This window comes from Drosophila elegans, unplaced genomic scaffold (genome assembly GCF_018152505.1).
Source record: "Drosophila elegans isolate 14027-0461.03 unplaced genomic scaffold, ASM1815250v1 contig_814, whole genome shotgun sequence".
Classification (NCBI taxonomy): domain Eukaryota; kingdom Metazoa; phylum Arthropoda; class Insecta; order Diptera; family Drosophilidae; genus Drosophila; species Drosophila elegans.
In genome coordinates, this window is record NW_024546167.1 from 1445717 (window position 1) to 1458057 (window position 12341).

General features: G+C 35.0%; 1 protein-coding gene across 1 annotated transcript; it reads left to right on the forward strand.

Annotated features, from left to right (window-relative positions):
* Positions 1-10149: 10149 nt before the first annotated feature.
* Positions 10150-11106, forward strand: LOC108141751. Its single transcript, XM_017265246.2, has one exon. The coding sequence runs from the start codon at positions 10291-10293 to the stop codon at positions 11038-11040; it is 750 nt and encodes a 249-aa protein (XP_017120735.1). The 5' UTR covers positions 10150-10290; the 3' UTR covers positions 11041-11106.
* The last annotated feature ends 1235 nt before the right edge of the window (positions 11107-12341 follow it).

Here is a 12341-nt window from a genome sequence, read left to right on the forward strand (position 1 = left end):
AAGTGGGTTTAAAATTTCCCATGTCCATTTTCTCACATTCCCTTCGCTTGGCGTCAAGTTGTCGCAACATTATGGCTTGGCCTTCTTCTCGCCAAATATTTGAAGTGTTTCGGATTTCAGAAAGAAGAAACAGAAAAATTAAACAAAATTTTAGCTTTCTTTAAAGTGTTTTTTAGTCGCCATCCCTTGCCACAACGAAAAAAAAACTACCCCCTCTTTCCCACAGAAAAATCTCCTTTTGGGCCACCAAGTGTTGCCAACTCACTCAATGATTTCTGGTTTGCAGCAATTTTTATTTTCTACTTTTGCCTCGTGGAGGGTTTCTGTTTCAAGTCGGGCGGATGGGCATGGGGGCGGCAAGGACTGCGGGGCGTGGCACACTCGAGTGCGTGCTTGAAAATACAAAAATTTCACTGCATTTCGCGTTATTAACACGTAGGTGCCAAGAACCCTCGCGGGTTCGGGTTAGAAGCGGTTTGCGTCAGTGGTGCGGGTTCAGCTTGGGCATGTCACCGCGTGGGTTTGAGTTTATGGTGTGTTCTTGCACCACAAAAAAAATCCATTACATAAAATACCTAGAAATCGATTCTAAAATCTAACTAGTAGGGAAATCAAATATATTGATATAAGAATTCTGTGAAAATAATGGACACTTGACTTAATAGAAATGTTGTTTTTATTTAAATAAGTTTAGTAAGGTATGGCATGTTTTTATCTTCTTAAGGAACTGTCTTATTATTGTGTTGTTTTTATAAAGGGCTTGCTTAAGTTCTATTATTATTGTTCTATTTATTTTCCTAATTTGTTGGATTTTTTTTAATTTTCCAAGTTAAGACTTTTTTTGTTTAAAAAAAAATATAATTTCAGTGTGGCCGGTCCGCTGACACCATGTAATAAGGAGTTTTCATGGCCTCTTGAACGCTCACGCTTACCAAGCGAGGACATTTTAATTGAGAGTGTTGCGAGGAAGGACGACGACGACGACGACGACGACGCCGACGACGACAACGGCGCTGATGTCGATGATGGCGTCGCAGTACTTGGCCAGCTGCCGCTCCTTCTTCCGCTCGTTCCGCTTCCCTGGATCGCCTCAAGTGCGGTCCGACGTCCTCGGCACTCGGCGCCATTCCTTACCAGCTTCTGGGCTTGGGTGTGGACTGGGACTGCCTTTCTGCTCAGGTGTTGATGGATGAAAATTCTGAGGGCAACTCCTGAGTGGCGGACACTTGGACGACGAAACCGGCTTTCAGAGTTAGCCATGAGTAAGATCTTGGACGTTAACCGTAGTTTAACAAAAACGTAGTCTTTATACAATAGTTATTAAATAAATTTTTTAAATTTTTTTATTGCACTTAAATGTATGCTAAGAAATCAGTTTTGTCTTAAAATTTACGAAACGGAAATTATATATATTATAAAATTCTTTCAGCTCTTCAAATAAAATTTGAGCCTTATGGATGGTGAGTCACGTGATTTTGAAACTTTTACCTTAATTAATGAAGCGTGCACTTCGTTTATATGCATTTCTTAAGACTAACCATTAAATATATTCAAAAGAATACAGAAATGTCAAACATAGAAGTAAAATATATTTTCAATAACATCATATTACAAAGACGACTTCTTGCTAACAACCTAGTATGCAAATATATACACATATATATATATACATATATATATATACAGTGATTGGGTTATTAAATTTGCCTAAATAGTGTAAGAAAACAACAACAGCTAGAGCAATTTATAAGTAATTTCCATTTTGGGACCAAGGGGGAAGACATCATTAATTTGCACTCTTGGGAAATCGAGGGGAAAGGGGAAGCGACAATTGCCAAAAATATTTACAGGCAAAACAGAAGCTGGGACAACAACAATCAGCCACCCCAAACCCACCCACTTCTTCCTTCTGCCCACACCCACACCCACAACACCCACCCATCCACACTCACTTTAAGTTTGTTCCCAGCGGAGCAAAAGAAGTCGAAATGAAATCAGCAGAAAATTCAATGAGCAGCATTTGGTGGTATGAGTTCTCGTTTTGGTTGAACTACACTAAGAACTTAAAAAAAGGTTGAAGATTTTATGGAAAAATATATAAACAATAAAATGCCTATGAAAATATTTGTATTTGCTTGAATTTTATTAGGTTTTAATAAATAATCATCAAGAATATGTAACTAAATAAATATCTAAATTTATAATTTTAAATCAGATTTAAAAAACTATACTTTATTTAAATTACTATGCTGAGAGAGGTACTTTTTTTATATATATTTCTATATTTATCTAACAATTAATATTCCTGCATTCCTATAAATTTAATATTATCCTTAAAGATAAATTAACTGTTTCCTTTTTTAAATTCTATGAGAAGCTCAAGCCATAATTGAACCTGTTCTTAAACTGTAACTTGAACTTAACTAAGAATTTGCCATAAATCGAACTTAGCTAAAGAAGTGTTTGGCCACCTATAATTCAATAAATCTTACTTCCATAAGTGAAATTTTCATAGATATTAGTTTTCTATAACTTTTCTTCATATTTATTTATTTTAATATTCATAATTCATATTAAAACAAGAAAAGAACACTTATTGCCAAAAATTACATTAAATCGTTTTCCGATTTTAATAAAATTAAAAGCGTAATTTTGAAATTGTAAACCATTACTATACTCAAAAGAGTTTTTCGGAAAAAATTAAAAAAGAAAAAAGTTATAATTTTTTTAATTTTTTTTTTTTAATCTATGGCTTTTTCCAGTGTCGCAGGCTCTTGGAGTTTTCCAGTGATATCAGGCAGACAGACGCCCTGACGGCGGTGGTTGATGGCTGCAATTGATGGCTGGCAACCAACCGCTGCCCCACCCCCTCAAAGCCCAAAAACAGCCGCCCACATCGTTTCGTTAGCGAAGGGGTTGTGATTTCAGGACCTTCCTGGATGTGTGTGTTTGTGTGTGTGTGTGTGTGTATCAGCTGCTTAAGCCAAAATTTAAGGGAGCACAGGAAAGAAGTAGACACACGAAAATTCAAAGGGGGGTGTAGAGTGTGGGGGTGACGTGCAAATGCCAGAAAAATATTATGTGACATGATAAATATTGCACACAGGGGGATATTTCGAAGCTGTAAACCAGGATACTGCCGTTGTTGTTGTCAACATCATTGCCGAAATAATATGACAGATCCATTCATAAAGCGATGAGTTGATGAGGATGGCGATAAGTTGTTGCTGTGGTTTCGCTTCTCTCGCTGGCTGCGGTTTCACTGGGTGTTGCTTTGTGGGTGTGTTCTTGTGGGTTATGCAAATTGGAAGCGAATTATGCGTATGCAGAGGTTTCCATGTCTATTACTATAGGCATTGTAAAAATAACCGTACGTAGTTGTAAAAGAGTTTAGTTGTAAAATAATTTCTATTCGTCGTTACATTTCAATACTAGTTGGTATTACAAATACAATAATTTGTATAAACAATTTATCAAAAATATGATAAATTAGCTTTCATAAATGAGAAATAAACAGAAATATAAATAATGCAAATAAATATTTATTTTAAATATTTGCAAATAATTTGTAATAATAATATTTTATTACTATAGAAACCACAACAATATATAACCATCATTAAGCCACAAACTAAAATGAGAATGGTTAATTATCAGATCCTCTCAAACTCAAAAAACATTTTTTTTATTCCATTTTTTTTTTTAACTTATTGGTTAATTAGGTCTATGTCTAAAACCGTCTAAAATTAAATAACTATACCAAACTCCAAACATTCAGGACTTAAACTTGTGAAATTATTGAAATATTTGTAAATATTAAAACTATATGAGGGATACATATATGTATATGTTTTATATTCATTATATTTGTTAAAATTTCTTGAATGGTAAAATAACTTAGCGTCACATTTATACCAATTTATGAGCATATAAACAAATGCGAGTGCTTTGAAGATCAATTTTATAATTATTGAAAATTGGATAGTTAAAGAGACGAACGATGATAAATAGTTGCATTTAATTCTTCGCATGGCCATTACAATAACCCTTGGCCATGTCTGCCTGTCTGCGGGTCTTGGCCTCCCAGCTCGGAAGTTCCTCTCCCCCCCCCAAAAAAAAAGAACCAAAAACCAAACAAACAAAATTGGCGGACGCGTGGTGGAGATGGCCGAGGGGGTGTGGGGGAATCCTTTTGTTCTTATTGGAGCACGCGCTGCCAAATGCCAATACAAATGGCGCAAAAAAGGACGCGCCGCAGGAACAGGAAAAAAAGGGAGAAAAAGTTACTCAGGGTTGCAACCACTTTGAAGTGTTGCTGTTTGCTCTGCTCCCTGTTGGCGGGGATTTCGTCCTTAAACATGCGCACTAAACGCTAATAGTTTGCCCTTCGCCCCCAGATCCACCCCAAAAAGCCACGGAGTTGCTCCATTTTGTTCCAACAACTCGGGCGGACTTTAAGACTTTTCAAGCTTAAAATGCTCCATGCGAACTTGCTCGTAAAATATTCGAAAATTGCATTCATTAATTCCCATATTCACTGACTCAGGGGGGCGGGGACCGTTGTTTACTTCCTGTGCCCGCAAGATTGATTCACAGCGTGACCAAAGGTCCTGCAACAAAATTATTCACGCATCTCGCTCGTGGACATGCAAGCGCCCGAAATTCATATAAAAGAACGAAAAAAAATGGACACGTGCGCTCCCTGATTTTTTACGACTACTTGGGCTCGGGCAGGAGGAAAACTGTTTACGAGGGTGTCGTACACGATTTAATATCCTTGACCCGTCGAGCAGTCGATGGGCTTCATCAACCAGAAGTCCTGAACAAAAAAAATTATTAGCTACCCACACTTGTTTTAATTTATGATTCTTTAATGCCAATTCTAAGTTACCCCGTGGTTCTTAAACGCTTTATTTTCTGTTTCTTGTTGTATTTATTCTATCCTTTTAAAAAAAAAGTTTTAAATCCATACAATAGGCCTAATATTAAAAAAAATATTCATTTTATGAAAGGTAACATAAATATAATATTAACTAAGTCCTCTAAACCATTTGAAATAAAATTATATTAATATTTAACAAGAAGATTAAATTTTCATTTACTGCGCATACTATAATTTGCATAAATTAATAAACCGTTTCGACCCTTACTCACAAGTAAAACAAATCGACCAAGAAGCATACCAATAAAATTGCATTCCATAAAAAGTAACCAGAAAAACTGCGCGTTTCCGGAACCCGCAATATCTGTCAAATATCAATGTGCCCACAAAAAAAAATACCCTGAAATATCATAAAATAAATAAATTTATGTCGGACAATAAAAATAAAATCCAATAAAAATTGTCTTTCCTTTTTTCCGGCCCTAAACTCCCCAACTCAAGGAAAACAAATACAACTTGTGAACAATACACCCAAATATATTAACCAAATACAGGAAATAAATGGATTTACATGCCATATAAGAGGTAAGGACCCGCATATTCAAATGGAGGTCAAGTTCAGTGATAGTTTTAATTGAAAGAACTAGTTCAGATTTAGGGAGGAAACAAATAGTTTTTGCTTTTTTTTGCCCGCATTTCCCCCCGAAATGCTGTAATTTTGAATATTTTTGAACAATTACTTTGTTGTTCAATTTGCAGTTAGGTTTAAAAAGGCAAATGACAGATTACCTCAGGACCCTCTAATTCTAACTACAAGACACCCCTACCAAATTCCATTTGTTGGTTTGCATGACCCAGACTAATGATGTTTGCCTGAAATTTGATGTCAATGAGGGTTGCATATGCCATCAATAAATTTAATTATCGTTAATCTTCGATAATTTGCCATGAGAAAATGCTCAGTTGGCTTGCTATAGATGGTTTCCAATGATAATTTATATGTTCTTAGCCTTAGCAGATGAAATTCGGGATAAATTGTCGCATAATCGAATTATAATAGTTATTTCAAAAACATTCTAGTACCAATATACGAGTAAAATGCAATTAAATTATTTTTTATTAATGGAATCCCCTACAAAATTCGAAATTTTTATAAAAGTTAGTTTGGAAAAGATTTCTGAATACCCCAAAGATGTTAACCTTTGATAAAAGTTCATTTGAAAAAGTCGTTTGAATACCCCAATGATTTCAACTTTTCACTTTTGTAAAAGGCTTAAAACCTACCGTGCAATGAAAAATTTTAGAGTGGTGTAGCAATTTAATTAGAAAGTTCATAATACCCTTGAACAGCGGATTTTCCAATCAATGCAGACACATAAAATGCAGACATATGACGGGCCAAATCAAAACAGTTCAATTAATTTCTAGGCTCAGGACAGATCGCAGATAAGCCAGCTCCCATTACGAGGAATAATCAGCTTTAAGTAAGATTATTTGGCCTAGGTTAGGGTGGTGTTTTCGATTAAAACACACTACACGGCAACCGATAAGCTATAGCTTTACGTATTTACATACACCCCCGGCCATCTAGACGTACATCAAAGTGAGGAAACTTGACATTTTGCACTTGGTCAAGCAGAGAGCGATGCAGAATCGGGGAAATTGTGGCAGGCGGACAAGGCGGTCGACATCTGAAGGGGTTCTGTGCAACTTATGGCGACATCGATAGGACAAATACCGAAAAAAAAGACCGAACCCCTAAAATGTGGGGAAGGCGGGCAGAAGGCAGCAGGCAGCAGGCAACAGGCAGAAGCTGAACCAGTACCAAAACCAGAACCACTCGACAAGCTGTTGGCACACATAAAATGTGCTGAAAGCCCAAAGACACTCGAAAGTATGCTACAGTTGCCGGCAAATGTCTTCACACACACACGCACTCTGTGGGTCTCGTTCCCATTCCCATTCTTTAGTCCGATCCAAAATCCACGGGGCCCACACCCAAAAGTTGCCTGTCATTTATCTTCACCGCTTTCATTTTTTTTTTTTTGTTGCCGGGGTCTAACGAGAAATGTCGAGCAGCCCAAAGTTGCCTTGCTTTTTTATCTTTTACAATTAGAAGCGTTGTGCCTGGGTCTTCCATATATTTACAGAGCAAGAAAAAATTGTTTTCGAGTGCAATTAGTCAAAAATTGTGTCAATGTTCTATTGGGTTTAATTTCTTGGTCAATAGATTATAAAATAAGGAAAACGAAATAATTGTCAGTTTATATTGCAAAATTAAAAATCATAAAGTTAAAACTACTATTAAATTAATGTTTGCCTCCAGTTTGAAATATACTTTATTTATTACTGAAAAAAATTTGAATTCCAAGAGCTTGCAAATAACATTGGAAGGTTATATTCTAAAAATTTTAATAGATTTAAATGGAAGTTAGTTTTCATTTCTTAATTAGTATAAATAACTTTGGAAGTGTGCCATATGTTTTTTGATACTTCATTTTAATTGATTTATTGGTTAAAACCAATAAATTTGTGGAGAATCCAAAAATCTTAGTTTTGAAAAACAAATGTAGATCCTGACAACACTGTTAATTCGACGGACAATTTTTAAGAATTTTACTTAAATAGGTTTGCTTGCATGTTTCTCAGTACATTTTTAGGTATATATATATATGTTTGTTTTTCTGCGAGTTTCTCTTCCTGATTTGTTCGTCCTTTGGTCAGATAAATGCATTTTTGGCCGCTTTTCCCCCTCGTTGTTAGCATGTGATTAAGGAAGGAAATTGTTTTGGACAACGCACAAAACAAATAACGCGCCTGGGGTTGTCCTGATTTTGGAGGAGGATGTTTTTTTCGGTTCTTATCGCCTAAGTAGCATCATTTAACTGCTGTCTGTGGTAGATTTTTGTTTTTCTTTTTTTTTTGTTTTTCTATTTTTTGTTGTATCATTTGTTTTCCGTTTTTTTGTGGGTCAAATGGGCGGGCTTAGTAATTTGTCGTGATAAATGTTTTGCAATAATTGTTGGAATTCGATATAAAAATGTATACCTTCTTTTGTTGTTTTTAAAAAATGGATAGGTAAATCGCAGTAATATAAAAAAATTTTATTTTTTCGTTTATTAATTTATAGTGTATGATACTATGACGTAGTCACAAAATATGATTACGATTAGTGAAAATATGAATTCGTTGGTTACATTTTAATTCAAAAACTTAATTGGTTTTAAACTTATTGTAATTATTATCTAATAAAATAAAAAAGCAATTTATATGTATCAATAAATATATTGTTTTTTAAATACGTATAGGCAATAAAATCTCTTGAAATTAAACCACTAATTGGCATATGGACTTGTGGTTTCCCTGTCACACCGACACAGGTTGTCCTAGTAACTTCAGAATGAAGAGGTCGATGTACAATCTTTACCCTCGAGACGGGGTAGCCGCATATTTATATTTCGGTGGATGATGCTGTGAGGGACGCAGACCCAAACCTAGATAATTACATAATCAGGAACGTTAAAAAACGGTCATTGTCAGTCAGGCAGGGCAAACGGGTGAAGTGACATTTTGTGGTTAAGCAATTTCATTTTCGTCGGCGAGGGTGGAGAAGGTGGCTGTGCCTGGCAACGAACGCATAATTTATAATTGTCAAGGGAATGCCCGTCGAACGAGCTCGGGGATGGGTCATGCCACTGCTGATTTATGGAATTTAATAAATTTTCACAGATTTTAATCACTTGTAATTATACGAAAAGAAGCACTACAACAGCAACAACAACAACAACAACAAAGAGCGAAAAAAGATATTGTATGAATTTCAATTAAAATTAAGAACGAAATCGGCGACAGGTGAAGTGAAGTCCACGACCATTCGGCGCATCTCTCCCTTATTTGATTGGTTTTTTCCAGCATTCAATTCGTGTGTGTTTCAGTGTTCAGTTCAGTTTCCAATTCAATTTCCCAGCCAAACATTTCCTTTTATTTTTATTTCATTATGCTGTACAGCTGTGGTGAACGTAATACTTGTTGAGCTTGGGAAATATAATACAAATGTTATTTCAATAAATGTAACAAAATTATCAAATTTTTGTCTTATTAAAAGAGCTCTCAATACTTCTTAGATTCTAAAATATAATCTCTTTTCAAAAAAATCCAACAGTAACCAATTTCAAACATTTAAAATAATACATATTCACATGCTTCTAGTTTTTAATTTAATTTTAGAAACTACTATTTTGACCGCTTCTGTGAGCATATATTTTTCCTGGACTCTGAGGTCGCTCCTTGGTATTTGTTATTGTATAGTATTGTAGAGCCTCTCATATCCTTACCAATGGCAGTCGCAGATTGATTTTTTTCTCCACTCCTCCCATCTGCGATCCGTATTTTTTGTATTTCCTTGGAGACAAACTGGCCCACCCACAGGACTCGAGTTTTTATCCAACTTCAAAGGACTTTCGGCCGCTGCTGAGCCTCAAGTGTCCTTGCAGTTTGTCCTGCGCCGGCTTATGCGACATTTTTTCTTTCATTTATTTAGCGTTTCTTGGGCTTCGGCTCTCTGATTTCATTTTTTTTTGTTTTCTTCTCCAAAAAGGGGCTCAGCGGGCCTCAAATTGATGGCCCAAAAACGATGAAGAATAAGCTCTCAAGAGGTGTGGCAGAGTCGGCACTTTTGCGGCTGCCATACATTAGATTCGGATGGAGAGGCTGGCAAATGGGATAGTACGATTGGATTGAACCGCCCTTAAAGAAAACCAGGATATTCGGGTTCTAATTTGGAAAATCTTCCATAGTACTAAAGTGTTTATATGTTTATAAAAATAGTTTTGATTTTAATTCAATGAAGTTTAAATGATGTCAAATATAGCCTCTAATTTAAGTATCTGCAAATAAATTACTAAATTAATTAAACTAGATTTTAAGATTAAAAAATTCTAAAAAAAATAATAATAATGGGAACATTTAATTTTTACTTTAAACAAAGTAAAACCAAAATATATTTTATTGTCTAAGAATGCGGTGAAAATTAATATGCATTTAAATACTTAAGATGTTTCTAAAATTAGTTTCCATTGGACTTTAATAATATTCCATTAAAACAAAACTGCTTACTTTTTGGTTTACAATAATTTAACAATAACTTTTTGTCAAAATCTATGACCTACGTTTTTCAAGACGAATTAATTTTGGCGTAAACAAGTTAAAACAATTTAAAGTACAAATTGTCAAATGTGTTTTATTTTGACTAATCCTAGTTGTTTTGAGCATCATTTCTAATATTTGTAATGACAACAACATTTAATGTAATGTTTTGCATATTACCAAAATTCTCAGTTACGCTGAAAGACAAAAAAGATTGAAGTTCTTATTGTTATTATCCATCGATACCGCAGTCAAGTCGTACTATGCCAGAAAATGAAAATGGCATAAGCGAGTCCAAATTTGCGGGCGTCACGCTGCTTATTTTGTCGATCTGTTTGCTGGTCGCCTTCCCACAATGGTTGTTACTGTGCATCTTTGCGGACAATCACCTGCTGTTCACGATGTCCTGTTTCTTCCTTTCGGTCCTGCTGCTCGCCTGCATCCATCTCCTTGAACCGCTAAAGTACTCGAGACCCTGGAACTTTATTGCCATCGCCATTTGCTACGAGCTGCTGACACTTGGGGCTGCCAGTTTTTTGATGGAATGGTCACTGATTCATACCATTATAATTATTGCAGTGGCCCTTATGTTCCTTGTGCTGTCGCTGCTCATATGCTTTCTCCTAATCTGGACTGGATTCTTTGCGAACCCCTTTAAAGTGGCCGTCGTGGGAGCCATGGGCTTTGTCCTGGCCTTTTGCATTACCCAGATGGACGTTCTCGTTGCCTGGTTCTTTTGGAGAGATGTGGCCATCGGTGTATTTATATTTAGTGTGATTCTTGTGATGATCTGCCACGTGCTGATCACCTACAACAATTTCGAAGTACTGGTCAAGGATGATGCTCTGCTGGTCGGAATTGTGCTATACGTCATCTATTTACTCCTCGTGTTGGGCTGTCGGGTTTCTGCCAATTGCATTAATAGAAATATTATTTATTATAAAGGGACGACCGCTGAAAACGGCGACATAAACTGGGAAGACGATGAAGAGGATACCACAATTTACAGATAAGGTCTTTTGGTAAACAACACTTTCCATTTTGATTATTTTTCATAAAAAAGTTTATTATATATGTTTAAAGCTTAACCTGTAACTTATTCGTGTAGATGAGAAAAGGTTGGGTTCTGAAACACATCTACATCCAAATTTTATAAGTTTAGACCCCTTAAATTTCATCAACTTAATTTCAGGGTTCCCTTTGTTAAAAACCCAAAGCGTCCATCATATTTTTTACTTTATACATAGTGTATTTAACAACTTGGATGATCATACAAAACAGACTTAAAGCAATAATTTCTTAGGAGTTTCAGAGAGCAGAAAATGCTGTTATCTCAGCTATAATATATAAAACCTTTTCTACAAGCTTAACGTGTTGGCAATCATTCCAAAACAGTCCGATAGAGATTTCATAAGGTGCATGTATGATTCATTATCGGATCAGGCAAGGTCTGTTGAGTAGCCTCAATCACGTTCCTGATTCATGGTGAGTACGTGACTCGAGAGTCGATCTCAAATCGAAATCTCTGTGAAAATCAATCATCTTTATTTCTATAGATAATTTTACTTGCGATTTTAGCAAATTTATAATTTTTTTGAAACAACATTTTTAAATTTTCTTGCATTGAGCTTTTTCTGGAACAATTAAATTAGGTGCTTTAGTTTTATAATGAAGTTATAAAGATTGTATTTTTAATATGAGAACGTCATTATGGTTACTTTTTTTAATACTTAACAGGAAGATAATCTTTTACAAACTTTCGTCTTTTATACTTTTGCAGAGGGTACATTTTATATAGCTCCCATAGAAACAATCACTCAAAAAACGCAAATAAAATTAGAGCTTCGATTTGAACAACATTTTTTTATAGTTTTGTTTTTATTTTGGAATTGCGGTTTTAATTTGATTAAAATCGGACAAATATATGATATAGTTCTTATTAGAATAATCGGAATATTAAGAAAATAAATGAAAACAAAATTATTCACTATTTTTCATTTTGTTCTTAATTCTTTGATATAATTTATTAGATCGGACATCGATAACATATGTATCAATGTAGCTTCAATGATTTTAAATATATACGCTTAATAATTGAAATTTATTTATTTTAAAGAATGTTTAATATCTGTCATAAATTACTTCCTTCCTTATTTTAATATAAATAACTAACCCAAAGCCAATCAAAAATCGCATTAAAGTGTTGAACATGAAACAGATTTTTGCAAAATAAAAAAAATCATATTATGGACCCTGGTCACTTTGGTCAGCCATAAATTAAACTAGAAAAGTATTTGGCAATTCGAATTGTCCA